Source organism: Podarcis cretensis (assembly GCF_951804945.1).
Source record: "Podarcis cretensis genome assembly, chromosome: 2".
Classification (NCBI taxonomy): Eukaryota; Metazoa; Chordata; class Lepidosauria; order Squamata; family Lacertidae; genus Podarcis; species Podarcis cretensis.
In genome coordinates this window covers 36,238,174-36,256,992 of record NC_137171.1, presented here as the reverse complement: position 1 = coordinate 36,256,992, position 18,819 = coordinate 36,238,174, and the positions used below count along the sequence as shown (strand labels likewise).

Below are 18,819 nucleotides of genomic sequence, written 5' to 3'. Positions count from 1 at the left end.
GTTTATCTTCCTCCTGGAAAGCAAGGATAGCTTCACAACTTCAGAGACTTGTTCCTGCCACTTTTTGCAGTGCAATTTCTGCTAAATGCCAATAAACATGCTTAAGAAATAAGTTTGAACAGAAAACCATAGTAATGGTGCTATTAAAAAAAAATAGGCGAGAGAGGTACATTGTAAAGAAGGCTAGGCAACTGAGTCCCAACTGGGCAACATAGTATATTAATAAGGTCTTCTTAAGAATGTCTCAAGAACTATTGGGTTTCACCTTGCCAGTGCATTTACAGCTAATGAACTTTTAAAGTCTCTTCCTCCACACTCTCCTCTTACTGTATTTTCCTGGCCCCATGCTGGCCTCTCAAGGCCTCTGTGGCCTTTGGCTACTTGTGCTTTTATCCGCATCATCTTGGACACCTGAAAGTGACATAATGTTGTCATGCTGGTTTGCCTTCATTGCTCTTCTTAGTGGGCTGGACCTGCTTTGCGACATCCAGAACTGAATAAAAAAAATCCTTCCAGTAGCACCTTAAAGACCAACTAAGTTAGTTCTTGGTATGAGCTTTCGTGTGCATGCACACTTCTTCAGATACACAGATACACAGTTTCGTGTGCATGCACATTTCTTCAGATATGTGTATCTGAAGAAGTGTGCATGCACACGAAAGCTCATACCAAGAACTAACTTAGTTGGTCTTTAAGGTGCTACTGGAAGGAATTTTTTTATTTTGTTTTGACTATGGCAGACCAACACGGCTACCTATCTGTATCCAGAACTGAGTCACTCTGATGGAGAAACCTAGAAATGGCTTGCCAGGGGTGTTTCCTGGGTCAGCCAGTCATAACCACTGTGGGTTTTAGTAATGTTGGTACAAGGACCCCTCTGCCTATGCAAAAGGACTTCCCCTCCCTCTCCTCTCCCCCTGTGCCCCCCCCCCATATCTGCTCTGGGCAAGGAAGTCCTTTGAATTGAGCCAATTGTACAGGCAAAAGTCCTTCTGCTAATGGGACAAGATTGCTGGATACAACCCAGTTGCTTGTTGCTTCTCAATAGAGTGGTCACTACTCCTGTAGAGAACTCTGGGCTAGCAAGGAAGACTTGCCCATCAGTCTTCCAGTGAAAGCAGTCTTAACTCAAGGGCCAAAATGCTAAAGGAAAATAGAGTCCAAGGATTGCTTAGAATACAAAACCTTTCATCTCCTCAACTCAGCAGCATGATTAGCTCTGGCTAAAACTCTTCCTACATCTTGGGCTGAATCTGTTGACCGTCATTTATTTTCTGTAGGTGAGGAGATTGTTGAAGAAGCAGATAGTGAAGATCATGTCGATATCCCCAGACTCGCAGGGTGCCCTTGACCTCCCTGAAGCAGAATCTGCTGCAGCAGGTGACCAACCATCTGAAGAACCTAAAGCCGGCTTAAAATGTGAACTAGAGGACTCTGCCCATGATGCTGTAAGCTTACAAGAAGTAAAGGAAGAGCACCTTGATGGAACGGGAAAAGGTGTCCCTTGCGAAGCAGCTGGGCTGCAGTTGCAACCACCATTTGTTCTGAAACGGAATGATGGCTCCTCAGACTACAAGCTCCAGTCAATAGAACAGGATGCTGACGACGAAGCAGCAGATGACACAGACGACACCAGCTCTGTGACCTCTTCTGCCAGCTCCACAGCCTCTTCCCAAAGCGGCAGTGGCACAGGGCGCAAGAAGAGTATCCCACTCTCCATCAAAAACCTCAAGAGGAAGCATAAGAAGAAGAAAACCAAGGTTTCCCGCGAGTTTAAGCCAGGCGACAGGTAAGGCTGCCCTTAAACATGCCGTTAAATCCTGCCAGTTCTGAGTTTTCGCAGTCAAATGTGAGTGCGTATTTAAAATGTCCGTGGCACAAGGATTTGTGCAACCTCATCAGGATGGGTTTTTAGTTTGACGGCCTGTGTAGAACGTTCATGTTCATGTTTCAAGAGAAATGCAAAGAGCAAACTGCGATGACTCCATGGATGCCCAGTATGAGGCAAGTGTGTGAATTCAGGTCTCACAGATCTCTGTAGAAGGAATAAAATTAACCCAATTAAAGGCACCAGTCTGACTGCCTTTTCCCATTCTCTGGGACCAAGTAATCCAAAACCCCAGTTTCTACTGCAGCCTTATAAACGGCTGCCTTCCAATATATGTGGGGATTTAAAAAACACTTTTGGAAAGAGTAGAATTTTCTCCATTCTGGCGTTTCTGCTGCACTCAGTGTAGAGACCAACTGGGAAGTCCAGTAGTGCCACAGCCCGTCCTCCACCAGCTCCTCCAGCTTCTTCATCCACACCTTGGCCAACATGGTGGCAATGGTGGCCAATGAGGGGAGCAAGCAGGGTGGGTAGTCAAGTCCACCGGGCAGGAGAGAGAAAGAGGCCACAATAAATATGTTAAGGGGGGCTCAGGAGGATCCCAGGGGCCTGAATGAGCTTGCAGCCGGTGACTTGGAGCTCTTCCTCGGTCTCAGCATCCGGGCCGCTGCCAGTGGAAGGCATGAAGCGGAGGGCGTCAGCTGGCAGGGTGGAGGATGAGATGTTGGGGTGGGGCGAAGGGGCTCTGCTCCAGATCCCTGCACCTCAGAAATGGAGTCAAGGAGGGCAGAGCAATGAAGAAAGGTAGCACTTACTCTTTATACAGGACACTAGTCGCTACACATACACTCCACACTCCTATGTATCCTCCATCAAGGGAAGGAAAAAGCATTATCCCCATTGGTTGGCACATTCCATCCAGACAAACACAGTCAAGGGCAAGTACTGGATGTGGCTGGGGAAGGGAGATAGAGAGGCCTGTGAAGAGTCCCAAGGAAGGGCAAATAGAGGGGCTTGGGGGACTACGTTTAAACCTTGGGCCTAGGGTTCTCCACTCCTGCTTTAAGAAGTACTGTATATGAGCTGCAGTGTCATGCCCATTCAGCTGTAAGATGTCAGTCCAACCTCTTTTACCACCATTAAAAAGAGGGGGAAATTAAGCTGTGAGGCAATAGGCATGTGTCACCATTTTAAGTTTACAAGTGAGTATAAGGTGGTTTAAAATCAAGTACATACAGTACGGACAACTAGGTTATCTGTTAGTCACTACTCATTGCTTCCAGCCAATTAGATAAAATTACAAGTTCATCTTGAATCATGTCCTTCAAGCCTAAAAATAGATATACAGTGGTGCCTCGCAAGACGAAATTAATCCGTTCCGTGAGGCTCTTCGTATAGCGGTTTTTTCGTCTTGCGAAGCAAGCCCATTGACAGCTTAGCGGATTAGCGCTATTAGCGGTTTAGCGGCTTTTAGCGGATCAGCTTATCAGCGGATCAGCTGATAAGCGGCTTAGGGCTTAGGAAAAGGGGAAAGGGGGAAACCCCCGCAGGAACTCGCAAGACATTTTCGTCTTGCGAAGCAAGCCCATAGGGAAATTCATTTTGTGAAGCGCCTCCAAAATGGAAAACCCTTTAGTCTAGCGGGTTTTCCGTCTTGCGAGGCGTTCGTCTTGCGGGGCACCACTGTAAAAGCTTTTTTAGAAATCAAATGGTACCCAGAATGTTTTCTGCAGCAGCTGGCCAAGATCATTCTTGAGACATTTTGGGCCACTTGTTCTTCCCAGTTAGATAGAACAATGGTTGGTGCTTGATGAGAATAGAAGCTGCTGAAGCACATAGTTGAAAGGAGCTAGTTTCATCTGATGTGATTGCTATTGGTGCGATCAGAAGGCCCCATTTTGTCTGACTCCACTTGCTGTAGGAGGCGTCTTCTGTAATTCGCTGCCTTTTTTGGTCACAGGGTTGCTGTGGAAGTGGTGACCACGATGACTTCAGCTGATGTGATGTGGCAGGATGGCACAGTGGAGAAAACCATTCGTTCCAATGAGCTGTTTCCTGTCCATCACTTGGACAACAACGAGTTTTGCCCTGGGGATTTTGTGGTGGACAAGAGAGGTAATTGGTGTGATGTGCATTGTTTTCACCTTTACAATTGTGTTTTGAGTCTGGATCTTTAGACTGCCAATAACATTGAATGTAATAACACCAGCATTGTCCACTTTTAGCATATTTCCTGAGAATCTTATCTTGCTGATGAACTTTGACCCTCACAATTGTTAAAGTAATAAATTGGATAATGTGGCACCCCTTTGTATTCAGGCAGTAGTGAAAGGTGTTTTTGCCTATGCACTATATTGTAAATTGATCTATCCTGGTGTTTTAAAAAAACATACAGGTATTTCTCCTCTTGAGATACCAAGTACCTCAGATACAATATGGCAACTGTGCCTATTATATTTGGCAGATAGAATTTCTCCAAAGAGAATAAGCCACTCTTCAGTTTGTGTCTAAAATCTGTCTCCATACAGTATTTTCATTAGTGGACCGTAGATGAAAGGAAAAGGGGCTGTATTCATTTAAATAGGATTAGCGCTAGCGCAGTGTGATTTTCCACCTATGTGTGCCCCATGCTATCCCCAAATCTGCTCCAGAGAGTTGGGGGAACCTTCAGACCAGATTTAGTGGGTGCACAGGGGGAGGAGAGGGAAACAATCCACTTAATTCTATGTTGAATATGACCCAAGGAGCGCAAATAAGTGTTTGAATATACTTTCTACTTATCTATTAAGAGACTTCCAGTCCATAACAGACTCCCATGAGAGGTGGTGGACTCTCTTTCCTTTGGAGGCTTTTAAGCAGAGGTTGGATGGCCATCTGTTATGGATGATGTAGTTCAGGGGTGGCCAACTCCCAAGAGACTGCGATCTACAGTTAAAAACTGGCAGTGATCTACCCCCTTTTTTGGGGTTCAGGTCAAGTTGTTGAGCTTTTTTAGGGAGGAGGAAAGAAATCACCTTTTGGGGAGGGGTGCAGGGCTAAAATGTTGAGCTTTTTTAGGGGAGCCAAAGTTATTGAGCTTCTTTGGGGGGAGCCAGTGATCTACCATGCACGTCCAGTGATCTACTGGTAGATCACGATCTACCTGTTGGACGTGCCTGATCTAATTGAGATGACCCTGGGGTGCCTTCCAATTCTGCAATTCTGCAATCCTATGATTCTAATCCTTGTGGAATATTAGTCCTTTTCCTACTGTTGTTTGCCTAAGCCTCTAGAAAAAGAGGATTTGACGCTTCAGTATGCTGCTCTCTCTTATTGGAGTCTTCTTTCTTCAATCCTAAATAGCACAGGGTTCTCAGGATCCTGGGATGTATGGAGTGGTGCAGTCAGGTGACCATGTTGGCCGCACCTGTGTGGTGAAATGGTTCAAGTTGAGGCCTAGTGGAGATGATGTTGAGGTAAGAAGCAAAGGTCCTTGTCTTTTGTGCCCTTATTATGTTTATGTGGACTTTTATTCATTGTACACTTCAGTATACTGGAAAAGCTGTATTTAAAAGTGATAGATACTGTGCTGACTTTTTTTCTTTCCAATCTTTTCCCCAATAAACCCTAATGCGGATTTTATCTTTTTTCCATGCCAGATCAAGGTTAGGTGTCAGAACTTAAGTAAAAAATAGTGTGTGTGTGTTTTTTCATACTCTCAGATCCTCTTACTGGATCCTCCTTTATGTTAAATGTTGACTTGGGCGGATTGATTTATTCTCATCCTCTGTTTTGGTGCCATGTGGGGGAGAACAGGAGCCCCAAATGAGTGTATTGTAGAAGGTTAGAGCTTGGTGCAGATGGACAGGACTGTACAGTCCTCCTTTCAGGTGACTCTACCACTTTGAGTGCCTACCTGTTTTAGTCAACACTTCAGAGCTCTTTTAAAGATTATATATGCATGAGGCCTTGTACCAGATATCTCAACGCAGCAGCAGCGTCGAGCAGAATGTCTTGAGTTTCAGGATGTTGTTCTTGGAAGCATTTAGGAATTGGAAAATCTGAACGAGGATTGGTCTTAAACATGGTGTGTTCTTTGCCAGCTGATTGGGGAGGAGGAGGATGTCAGTGTGTATGACATTGCTGATCACCCAGACTTCCGCTTCCGCACTACTGATTTTGTGATCCGCATTGGCAATGCTGAGGATGGTGCTTCAGTTGGTGAAAATGAGGTAGGTCTTGCATGTCCTTGGGGCCTAATACTGCAGGAGGGGGAAATGCAGTTGCCAGATTCCTCTGTGCCTTGGTTTGGACTGAAAAGGGATAGGCCGTCTTGTCCTGCTTAGTGTTCCTAATAGACATGCATCCTTGCACACTTCCTAGAAAAAGGGAGGCTATTCTTTTTCGGCACATACATAGAACTGAGGTCCTCCCCTTGTAGCAGATGCAATAGCTAACCGGAACGTAACAATGAGGTCATTGGAATCTATCGGCTGCAGAAGCGTAAAGCTTACATAATTTGAGTGGAGAGATGATGCATGCATGAATTAATAGCTTAAAAGGCCGTCATGCCTCTTCCTAATTGCCTTCTTCAGTAATAAAGCTGTGTAGAGAAATCTGCAGACCTGAAACTTCTAAACAGCTTATGAACACCGACATATCACTTACTCGGCTTCGGGTACAATTTTAATTGGGCTTTTTAAAGTCTCGTCTCCGGCATTGTATTGAACATTGCTGAGCAAGTGACAGAGACAGCCTATTGTGAACATGTTCAGCATATATACAAGGCCAGGTTCAACGTGGATCATCTCTGTGAGGAAACCACATAAAGACGCCATCTGCCGAGGGGAAAAAGGTTTGAAAGGCTCAAACGCCAGTTCCTCAATCCACCGCAAGATGGCAGCCCTGTCAAATACTTTAAAAATGGATTCTTCAGAGAGACTGGAGACGAGTAGCGCTGAGGTCGTTTTAATGTACAGTTCACTGTCTTTGAGGTGGATTTGTTTGGGAAATGTCCTGCACGGGCCTTCCCCCTCCGTACAAATGCAGCAGCAGCAGGAATCATTACAATTTCTCTTGGCTCACTCTGTAGATATCCTCCTCCTTGCTTACGCGCTCCACTCACTTGGAGAAAATAGTTGCTAACTGCTGGTATTCTAGAAGGTCGAGTTAAGCTGGATCTAAGGCTTGTTGTGTTTGTTTCCGTAGCCCTCTGTGGGTCAGGTGGCCCGTGTGGATTTCAGCAGCAAAGTGGAAGTTGTGTGGGCTGATAACTCCAGGACAATCGTTCTGCCACAGGTAAGCTGCCTCTGCTTGGTGGAGCTGTTGTTCATTGGGTCCCATGCCTTCATAGCAAGGAGGGGGTATTTCGTCTGAAACTGGGAATGCTTGTTTCTTCTTTTTCACCAGCTCTTAGATTTGCTTTGAATTTGTTGAACCTTGGAAATGGATTTCTCTAAGTCAGGGGTTACCAGGTCAGTGACTGTGGGCACCATGGTGCCCATGAACATTTTTACTTGTGCTCCTGGGCTGATGCCCAAGACTATGAACTTTCATTAAAAGAAAGCTATGGGGCAAAACCTTCCAAGCAATTCCTGTGACATGAGAGTGAGTATGGTGTGGCCACTTTGTATATTTTTCCTGGTACTGAGGAACATTTCTTGTTGCTATTAGACAGTGGCAGCATCTATATGTGTGTGTGTAAAATCATTATTGTTTGATCTCACAATCAGGACGAGCAGGACATAGCTGACTTCCCATGTTAAGCATAAGCTTGCCAGGAGTGGCTTTAAGCCATGCGGCTTGTGGCAGCCATTTTGTGTTATGCCACCCCCACCCACCCCAAAAGCAGCTATTTTGTGACTGGAGCCCTCTGCACACTCAGAGAATTAAAAATGTGCCCCCTGGTCCTAAAAGGTTGACGATTGCTGCTCTGGATGCAAGCTGTTGATGAAACCCACTTGTGGCACTACTGATGTCTCTTTATTCTGCAGTCTAAACTTGCTGCTTCCGTTTTCCTTCTCAGCAACGGCCAGGATCCTTTGAATGCCTTTGCAGGGAAATTTTATACACATGGAGTTTTGCTAGTAGCTCCTGCCTGCAATCTGCAGTTCCCCCTTTGTCCTTGTTGTTGTTGTTTAGTCGTGTCTGACTCTTCGTGACCCCATGGACCAGAGCACTCTAGGCACGCCTGTCTTCCACTGCCTCCCGCAGTTTGGTCAAACTCATGCTGGTAGCTTCGAGAACACTGTCCAACCATCTTGTCCTCTGTCGTCCCCTTCTCCTTGTGCCCTCCATCTTTCCCAACATTGGGGTCTTTTCCAGGGAGTCTTCTCTTCTCATGAGGTGGCCAAAGTATTGGAGCCTCAGCTTCAGGATCTGTCCTTCCAGTGAGCACTCGGGGCCGATTTCCTTAAGAATGGAGAGGTTTGATCTTCTTTCAGTCCATGGGACTCTCAAGAGTCTCCTCCAGCACCATAATTCAAAAGCATCAATTCTTTGGCCATCAGCCTTCTTTATGGTCCAGGTCTCCTTTGTCCTTAGCCCATCCTTTTCTTGCTCACGCATCTCTGACATACACCTCACACATTTTCAGAAGGTCGATGAAGACTTCTTTTGTTTCAGTGGGCCTTTGCCTATTGAGGCCTGTAGATTAACAAGTTATTTAGAACTTTAGGTTGCAGCAGTGGGAACTGCTAGATGGAGTTTTGGGTTTTCTGATGGTGCTGACTTGTACTCTCTCTGCTGGCTTTTAACTTAAGTCAGGGAAGAGGAGCATGTGGCCATCCAAATGGTGATGGACCACAGCTCCCATTGCCCCTGACGATGAGTGGCCATGCTGGCTGCGCCTGATGGGATTTGGAGTTCACCAACATCTGGAGATGCTCCCACTACCGATTTTAAGTGGATCCAAGGAAATGAGAGCAGAGTTCCAGTCATGCCATAGGGCTTCCCTGCTCTCACCTTCCTAGGTGTGCAGACCCTTTTGTGTCCTTCCAGAAGCATCTCCTGCAGCTTTGCAGGACCTGTTTGGATGGTGCGCAAAGGGCTATTTGGATCCAAGCCATCCTTTTCATTTTCTCCCATGATTAGCTGCTTTGAGGGCTCTGTGGAGCCACCTTGATGGGATGGAAGGTACAAAAGAAAACCTCAGCTATGGCATCTGTGCCACTGATTCCCATGAAGGTAATTGCTGAGTTAAAGTAGGTGTAGCATGCATGCAGCCCTCTCAATGCTTTCATAGAAAGCAATATGAAGTGCAGATAGGCACATTTCTACAAAATAAACCCCAAAGGAGAAACCCATTGCTCTAGTTCAACAGCTTTCTAATTTTTCATATTTACATTCGTGTCAAGGAACCTCTACGTATTGCAGAAGATTCTTTGCGAGGAGGTGCTAGGGCATGTACACAGTTGAAGCAGGGTCCTGGTTAGGACTGTTGGCCTACACTGTCACACATTGTAGGGTGCATTCAGTTCATGCCCTTTTCCGATAGCTATGTTATAAACACTTGTACACAGTGGATCTCATTGACAGAACCCCTGATGAGCTTTCAAGGATGCCTGGGATTCATGGAAAAGCACTGCCCTAGCATGTCTCCACATGCATGAACGATTGTAAAATAATACCTTTAGTTGAATTAGAGAAAGGGAGGAGGAGCAGATGAAATAGAATGGTTTGGGAATAAGCTTATGGGGCAGGCAACATGGCAACTTTCAGGTGCTGTTAGACTCCATCTCCCATCAGCCTCAGCCAGCATGACCAATGGCCCAGGATTATGGGAGTTTGAGTCCAACATTTATCTGGAGGGCACACTGTTGACTACCCCAAGGATTTCACTAGCTTGAGCATCTGCAGTGCAGCAGCCATTCTCCCTGCCCCCATTTCCAGTTTTCCTGCTACTAGAACACTGATGATCAGAGTGTGTGTAACATCCTTGCATAAGCTGGTGTTTCTAGGTGAAAAAGATCCGCTGGGAGAGGCATTACAGCTAAATTTGTCCCAAAGCAACGTTAGAGGAGACCGCAGTACTGAAAGCTTTTTAGCTCATGCCTGGTCTCTTCATTTCCAGATAGCTGCTGCGTCTCTGCTATAGCCAGCACCCACAGTGGTTTGCTTTTGCCTTCGAAGCCTGTTCATGTGCATAAATGCTTGGCATTCGAGGCTTTCTTTTTCTGAACCAGCAGTTCTCCTTTAATTGCAGCAGAATGGTCCAGTGCCTGAGCTATGGAAGTGGGATACAAAGCCCTCTGCTGTCTCCCTTCCCACTCCTGTCACATGTGATCAGATCACAGGTCTGGCGTACACTTCCACAAAGGACAACTGTCTCCATACAATTCTGCACCAAACCGATAATAAAAGTTTATACCGTTTAAAAAAACCTGTTAATTTGATTTGTGGTTGTAGATTAAGGTGCACAGCAAATGGAGGTTCCCCAGGAAACTGCTTCTGCAGCTACCAATGCTTCTCTCTCTATATATTTTTTCCCCTCCATCATGGCAGGTATCTGTGAAAAGGTGTACCGAAGCCTATATGCAGAAGGGTATCTGTACATCTCATGTAACCTCCTTTGTTAAATCCCCCTGCAGTTTGAGCAGAAGGAAAATTGGGCTGGGTGGTGGAGGACAAGAGGGCCATATTCTGAAAAGTCACATCCCTAATATACACAACAGAGATCAGAAGGGGCACACCGTGGAAACATAGCGCTGTGGAGTGCAGCAGCTTGAGGATTATTTGAATCATAAGAACAGCTCCGTGTAGAAGGAAAGCGATAGGCATTTCTGCGTAGTTCACAGGTTGTCACTTTGAAAGTGGAGGGTTCGGTCCTGTTCCGACAAAAACATCAAGCAGCTTATCAAAAACGGCAAGGGAGAAATGTGATAAATGGCAGCATGGAGTAAATAGACTTGTTAAGAGGAGTTCAGTATCCTGGGATCTTCCGTCTAGCAGAGTTAATGCATGCTGCTCTAGTCTGCTGCAGATCTTCAAACTTACTGTAGTCTTTTTATAAACTGCTCCAGTTAACCCAGGGTGCCCTACTTTTTGAGGGTAAAGTGCTGATTCAGAATCCTGTAGACGGGTATTGCATAAGATCTGCAGTCAAGGCATGTAGGATCCACCTGAAAGTCAGTCCAGTGGGAGTTTGCCTAGCGATGGGCAAATCTGTCCATTTTGTTTTTTCTTAGCTACTCATTCTTTCAATCTCAAATTCAGTTCTCCTCATTTCCACATCAGTATGTGTGCAATTTTTTTGAAGTCCGCATGAAAATTGTACATGTTTTTGCTTAATATATGAGGGAGGTTTCCACAGAGCACTAAACAGATTGTTCCATCAATTTCCCCTCTCCTCCCCCTTAGCGCTTCTCTGGGGATTCTCCCAACTTCCCCATAGAGCTGAATTGTGGGAGGGGGAAGCCCCATTGCAGTGGCAGAAGTCCTTGGTCTTGCTTCCGGTTAGTTGAATCTGGTGCTGTGTTTTGGGGTGTAGCTTTCCCTTACAATAGAAAGCATTTTTGTACATGACTTTCACTAATATAAGTATTTTGCACACACTTTCCCTCATAGATACTTTGTCCTCTTTTTATTTATTTATTTTTGGTTAGAGAAGTGCATCACACCGAGCAGGATAGCTGTGTTTTGGTTCGTGTGTTATTTTAGGAAGTGAGCATCAGGTAGACTTGCATTAAAATGCAAACCAAACTAATTTCTCCCCCAGTGTCTGCTTCCGATGTGTCCTTAGCGTGAAGAAATGCTTCTGTAGCTCATCCCCTTTTACTGGTGGGATGACAAACCTTTTCTTAATAAATGGCGCTCTCTCTCTCTCTCTGGCTTCTAGCATTTGTATAACATAGAATCTGAGATGGATGAAGAAACAGACCTTGATTCCATAGATGGCAGCACGAGTGGCGCCTCCTCAGATGAGTGGGAAGATGAGAGTGACAGCTGGGAGACGGACAACGGCCTCATGGAAGATGACCACTCCAAAGCAGAGGAAGCTGAGCCCGAGGAGCCACCTGTGGAAGAGGTGAAAAAGGTGGAGGAGCAAGTTCAAGGTGCTGTGGCAATGGCAGTGGCCGACTTGGCAGCTGATAAATCAGGCAAGGAAGGGACCCCAAAGAGCTTCCGAGAGTTGAAGGAGGCCATCAAGATCTTGGAGAGCCTGAAGAACATGACCGTTGAGCAGCTGTTGACAGGCTACCCGACTTCTCCGACGGTCGAACCCGAGAAGCCCACCCGCGAGAAGAAGTTCCTGGATGATATCAAGAAGCTGCAGGAGAATCTGAAGAAGACCCTGGACAACGTAGCGATTGTGGAAGAAGAAAAGATGGAGGCCATGGCAGAGGCAGAAAAGAAGGAAGAGAAAGAGGCGCAGACACAGACCCCAGTGACGTCAGAGTGGCCTAGCGAGACTCCTGTGCTTTGCCAGCAGAATGGAGGCAAGCCTGGCGTTACATTCACCAGTGCCAAGGGGGAAGTCTTCTCTGTACTGGAGTGTGCCCCAGGTGAGTGGCAGGCAACCGCTTTTCAGGGAAGGCAGTGCTGGACAATAAAGCGGCAGCATCCCTCTTTCATTCTATAGAAGCCTGTATTTAAAGGTGGGATAAAGGTAAACTTTGCAGAATTTGTGTCTGTACTTCAGCATGTGCCTCAACTTGCATTCAGTCTCTTGCACTTAATGGCCTGTTGCAAATAAACAACACTTTCAAAACACATTGCATTTTGTTACTGTACTTAGAAGCCATTTTAACCCATTGTTTGGCAGCTACAACAACAACAATTTATTTATTTATACCCCGCCCATCTGGCTGGGTTTCCCCAGCCACTCTGGGTGGCTCCCAACAGAATATGAAAAACACGATAAAACATCAGACCTAAACATGGTTGCCTTCAGGTGTCTTCTAAAAGTCAGGTAGTTGTTTATTTCCTTGACATCTGATGGGAGGGCATTCCACAGGGCTGGCACCACTACCGAGAAGGCCCTCTGCCTGATTCCCTGTAACCTCGCTTCTTGCAGTGAGTGAACCGCAAGAAGGCCCTTGGCGCTGTAGGTGTTTGTAGACTATTACAATTTGTAGACTGTTACACTGCAATTACCTGCATTTTACAAATATGTATTGTATTTTATCATTGCTGTTTTTCATGAATAATTACATATTGAGTAAAATTTAGTTTAGTAAAAGTCAGGTAGTCCTGACTTTTTACATAGTATCTTGGTGTGATAACTGGCCATGGATTATTCTTCTTTGTCTCTGAGAAGTGTTTTCATGGCTGAGCTTTTTATTTGGCCTGGGAGGAAAGATGTGATAGAAACACCTGTTAGCTTTTTTTGACCACGAATAGAAGGGTAGAATATAAGAGCCATATCTTTCTCCTTCTCCAACTAGCATAATATTTTAAGCAATTTCTGACCAGTATTAGGCAAAAGCAACATACCGTATTTTTCGCCCTATAAGACACACTTTTTCCCCTCCAAAAATGAAGGGGAAATGTGTGTGCATCTTATGGGGCGAATGCAGGCTCCTTGGCTTCAGCGATAGCAACGCGAAGCCTCTGAAGCCTGTGCTCCGAAGGCTTTGCGTTGCTTCCGCTGAAGCCAGGAGAGTCTGCTCTTTGAGGCTGGCGGTGGGGGAAAGCAGCTCCTCCTCCATCGCCAGCCCCAAAGGATGGGCAGCGGGAAGGCGCGCCACGCCATCCCGCTACTCTCCAACCCGGCTTGGAGGCTGGCGGGGGGGGGAAACAGCGCTTCCCCCATCGCCAGCCCCAGAGGATGGGGGGCAGCGGGAAGGCGTCGCACGTCGCTACTCTCCAACCCTCCTGTGGGCTTTTGTGGGAGATGGGGGAATTCCCCCACCTCCCACAAAAGCAGGCAAAAGCCGTGCGCTCTTTAAAGGGATCCGCGGCTTCTGCTGGCTTTTCTAGGAGGTGGGGGAATTCCCCCACCTCGTAGAAAAGCCCGTAGGAGCCGCGCAGCCTTTAAAGAGCGCGCCGCTCTTGGGGGCTTTTCCCCGAGGAGGGAGAAGGGACTGACTGGCCATTTCAGTCCCTTTTCCCTCCTGGTCGAAAAGCCCGTAGGAGTCGCGCACGGCTCCTGTGGGCTTTTGCGGGAGGTGGGGGAATTCCGCCACCTCCCGCAAAAGCAGGGAGAAGGTCTTGGAGTAGCGCACAGGCTGCGTGCAGCTTGTCCGCTGCTCCCAGAGCTGCGGGGGGGAAATCATATTTTTTCCCCTTGATTTCCTCCCCCCCCCCCCCGAAAACTAGGTGCGTCCTATGGGACGGTGCGTCCAATAGGGCGAAAAATACGGTAATCTCCTTAAGGATAATTGCATGGTTGTGTGGGGTGGGAGGTTCTTTTAACCCACTGTCTTGGTTTTTTCATTGTCCCATTAGATAGCCATGCCTTTAAGAAAATGGAATTCCAGCCTCCAGAAGCCAAGAAGTTTTTCAGCACAGTGAGGAAAGAAATGGCCCTGCTAGCAACCTCGTTGCCAGATGGTATCATGGTCAAAACCTTTGAAGACAGAATGGTAAGTTCACACAACCAAGAGTGTTTTGGTACTCCTCATTCTTGTTAGAGCTGTCACCATTGAAACACAAGCCAGGATCCAAACAACGACTCCATCGTCTAAGATGCATCCTAGTTGAAGGAACCATATCGTTCATTTGTGAAGACCTTGGCCAGCCTTCAGGCAGATAGAAAAGGGTTTCATTTTCCTCCTGCAGCCATCAGTCACTAGCATCTCCGCTTCTGACTTGCTCAGCTTATACAGCAGTTGTGAATAATCCCATTATTGTGTCCTGTGTGTTCATCTCGCACTTTTGCATAGAGTACAGTGTAGAAATTTTGCATTCATTCAAACATAACTGAATGCTATAAAAAAGAATAAAGAGCAGAAAAATGGCAATATATTCCAGAAAACTTCCTTAAGCACCCACAAAATTGACTGAAATAGCCACCGTAAATAACGAGAGGGGTTATCTATCACACCAAAAGAAATCTGGCATTCTCTTTGGCCTTGGCAATGGCAAATAAATGCTTTCAATGTTGCATTCTGTTACACCAGCAAGTAAAATAACTCTTTTGCTAACTCGACAGGAACTAAATTCTAGGAGCTGGGTTAAGTTAAGTACTTTTGCTCTGATATTTTCATAAATGGAACAAGTGGGGGAGCAGGGGGTGAAGTTCAATAGCTTTACCAACACAGTGCTGTTATCTGGCATGCAGCCCATGTATTGTAATGTTGCTATTTTCCTAGTTAACACTGCAGAGGCTCCCCGGAAGTTGAAGTTGATTTTTCTTCATGGAATTATGCTTTGGCTTGTGATCTCTTCACAGGATCTCTTTTCGGCACTCGTCAAAGGACCTACGCGAACACCATATGAGGATGGCCTCTTTTTATTTGACATCCAGCTTCCCAACATCTACCCGGCTGTCCCCCCTCTTTTCCGTTACCTCTCCCAGTGCAGTGGGAGGCTGAACCCCAACTTGTATGACAATGGAAAAGTCTGCGTAAGCCTTTTGGGGACCTGGATAGGCAAGGTAATACAACTTCAAACTATTTCCATTGGCTCCTCCAAGTACCATTGTATAAATTGCCTCAGATTGCCCTTCTTCTTCTTCTTCTTCTTCTTCTTCTTCTTCTTCTTCTTTTCTTCTAATTCTCCTTCATCTTTTCCTCTCAAAAGACAAGGTTAGGGTGCTGTGCTAGCAGTCTGAAGATACTACTCTAAACTACGGTTTGCTGCCCATGCACATATCTCAGAAGTATATATGCACCCCTTAACTGTAGCTTGTGAGTGTTAAACCATTGGTTTAGTTAATGGGCTCCATAGCTTTCTGCTGGAAGGGCTTCCATTCTCCCAGCCGGTCACAGCCACAGCTCAGAGAAGTGCTCCTAAGTTTACGAAGGAAGCAGAACAACACATAGCAAAATGACACAAGAAGCTTTCATCAGAAAATACTTCCTTTCTTCACGACACACTTTAGAGCTGACCTCACTATTAAAAGCTGACATGATATATAAGTGGAATCTCACTACTGAAATCCGTTGTGGCTCAAAACACAATCATTCCACCAGATCTTATATACCGTATTTTTTGCTCTATAAGACCCACTTTTCCCCTCCTAAAAAGTAAGGGGAAATGTGTGTGCGTCTTATGGAGCGAATGCAGGCTGCGCAGCTATCCCAGAAGCCAGGAACAGCAAGAGGGAACGCTGCTTTCGCTGCGCAGCGATCCCTCTTGCTGTTCTGGCTTCTGGGATTCAGAATATTTTTTTTATTTTCCTCCTCCAAAAACTAGGTGCGTCTTACGGTCTGGTGCATCTTATAGAGCGAAAAAATACGGTGCGTTGTCGCAACAGCGTCGTCTCTTGGCTGTGTCCAGTTCTGCAGCTGCATTGGCCTTCATTTGGCTTGCAACGTGCAGCTCACGTAGCAGCCCTGTTCTTCAGTGCAGTGATCTTTGGGCTAGTGGAGCAGTGTGGTCTCCGGCCACCAGGACCCAGCAATGCTACGGGCAGCCCTTACCACATAACCTAGAAGGTGATGCTCTGCCATGTGTGGCGTCACCACAGTTCTGAGCATCAGCGCAGGTCTTGGAACCTGCCTCTAACATAATGCCGATGTTACACCCATAATTCCATAGAATGCCCAGCCCATCCACATGATATTAAACTCATTGTTCTCATGTAAAGCTTTAAAATAAATAACATTAAATACATTGGCTTACTTTTTTGTTTGTCTATTCCAGGGCACAGAGAGGTGGACCAGTAAATCCAGCCTTCTCCAAGTACTCATCTCAATCCAAGGTAAATTCCAGTGTTGGAGCAGGGGAGAAACGTGGGGCCCAAGAGTACCCTTCAGCAAGGGAATATGAGAAAATAGGTAGAATAACCTATTTCTTCCGCAGCTAGCTGACTTTGTAGGCTAATTTCATTACCCTATAATTGTGGATGCCCATACGCATTTTCTTTCTATTTCATGTCCTGAAAGGAAAACCACCACCACCACCTAGACAGCTGCCAGCTCACAGAAGGAGCTGCAAGTAACTCCTTGAGCTTGGCTGGCCGTTAAAAGCCAATAAGCAACCAAGCCAGCCCACACAGTGTTTATTTTTGCATAGGTGGATTTTGCATCCCTGTTGCTCTCTGCAGGTGGGCATTCCGCAGTCTACTTGCTCCAAGGGAAGGGCCACTGTTGCATATGATTCAGGACCCAACCTGGCATGTCCAGAGGCAGGTTGGAGCGCCTACATGAGTAGCTTTGTGTGTAGGATGTATATTTCAGGGGACAATGGGTCTCATGCAGGTAGAAGACATTAAGAAGTGCATTCTTCTCATGAGAAATTGTTGTGATATTTTAACATAATTAGTGTGCCTGGACTATAACCATTTTCTAAAGAAGCTAGGAAGACTTTCAGTTAGAACAGTTTGTCTACTGGCAGTAATTAAGGCATCCAAAACCCATAGAGGTGTTTTTTTTTCTTAAAAGAAAACTTTCCAAAAGTGCTGTCACCCTATGGAATTGTGCTTTAATTTTCATCAAAACTTTGCATGGTGGAGGTTTCAGCTTCATTACATAATGAGCCTAGTAATTCTGGGTTAGAATTCTGAAATGGGTGTTAAAACCACCTTAAATTTGGAGTAATTGTTGGGCTTCAGAGCCTGAATAAATAGGATTTTAGTTTGTTTTTTTCAAAACTGAGGTTATTTCCACCCCTCCCTTAAATTCTAAATAGTGCTTTCATCTTCCTGGTACATTTAATTCCTTGCCTTTTTTCCCTTTTCCAGTCGTGTCCCATAGTTTGCTCTAAGGCAGCCGTGTGCATTTCCCACATCACTGCAACCTTCTAAATTCTTTATTCTCCCTGCTCCCTGTTCTTCCTCCCCTTCCGTTTTCTCACATCAGGGCTTATCCTAGTCAACGAGCCTTATTACAATGAGGCTGGCTTCGACAGTGACCGCGGTTTGCAAGAGGGCTACGAAAACAGCCGCTGCTACAACGAGATGGCTCTGATCCGGGTCGTTCAGTCGATGATGCAGCTGCTGCGCAAGCCGGTGGAAGTCTTTGAGCAGGAGATCTTTGAGCACTTCTGCTGCAACGGTTGGCGCCTGGTCCACCGCATTGAGTCCTGGGTGGAGACCAATGAGCTGGTGGAAAGGAGTCATGACCACATCAGCCTGGGAGAGCCTTCCTTTGTGCATTCAGCCTGCGGTGTTTTGGCAGAGAGCCCTCTAGATGGCATGGGGCCTCTGGGAGAGCTGGAGTTAGGGGCTGCTGCTGCCGCCGCCGCAGTTAGCCAGTTGCCTGACGGCAAGGAAGAGCTGGAAGACTCTGGTTGCGCGATGTCGACGCTTGCTGCCAGCGACGCCCATCAATATTCAGACTCGGAGAGCATGGGCCAAGCCAGGGCAACGCACTTTGCCAGAGACCCAACGGAGGAGGGTAAAGCTGCCCAAGACTCTGCTGCTCAGCCTATTGTGAAACCAAAGAAAAGGAGAAAGAGCTACAGGAGCTTTCTTCCGGAGAGGAGCGGCTACCCCGACATCGGCTTCCCCCTCTTCCCACTGTCCAAGGGGTTTATAAAGAGCATCCGCGGAGTCTTGCAGCAGTACCGGGCTGCCTTAGTAGAGGCCAACATCCCAGAGTGGACAGAAGACAAATGAAGCATCAGGTTAGGGGCAGGCAGACGCGCAGAAAAGGAGGGGAAGCCAGGAGGAAGCAGCTAGCAACACTTGTTAACAATAAATAGACTCTCAGTGCACTCATTCCTCCTCGGCTTGGTTTGTTATAGAGAAAGCAGAAGCTTCCATAACTCATTTTAGGCTCTCTCTCTTTCCCCCCTCCCACATTCCAGGTGCCCAGGATGGCTGAGCAACTCTGCACAGCGACACACACACACATGCACCCACCCACACCATGCTCCTGTTTCCAGGTTGATCCTGAGAGAATAGGAGCTGTGACCTTTCCATGCCAGACCTTGTGCGAAGCTGGCGTTGGATCTTCTCAACTCCT

General features: G+C 46.4%; 1 protein-coding gene across 2 annotated transcripts in view; it reads left to right on the top strand.

Moving 5' to 3' along the window:
• Positions 1-18,568, top strand: part of UBE2O (ubiquitin conjugating enzyme E2 O) — a 66,384-nt gene extending 47,816 nt beyond the window's left edge. For both annotated transcript variants that reach the window (XM_079965913.1, XM_079965914.1), the window contains 10 exons: positions 1,281-1,789; positions 3,789-3,943; positions 5,171-5,283; positions 5,911-6,039; positions 7,016-7,105; positions 11,643-12,309; positions 14,195-14,331; positions 15,141-15,344; positions 16,556-16,613; positions 17,713-18,568. In XM_079965913.1, the coding sequence (XP_079822039.1) occupies positions 1,281-1,789; positions 3,789-3,943; positions 5,171-5,283; positions 5,911-6,039; positions 7,016-7,105; positions 11,643-12,309; positions 14,195-14,331; positions 15,141-15,344; positions 16,556-16,613; positions 17,713-18,470 (2,820 nt within the window). In that variant the 3' untranslated portion in view covers positions 18,471-18,568. The remainder of the gene's footprint in view (positions 1-1,280; positions 1,790-3,788; positions 3,944-5,170; positions 5,284-5,910; positions 6,040-7,015; positions 7,106-11,642; positions 12,310-14,194; positions 14,332-15,140; positions 15,345-16,555; positions 16,614-17,712) is intronic.
• Positions 18,569-18,819: the final 251 nt, after the last annotated feature.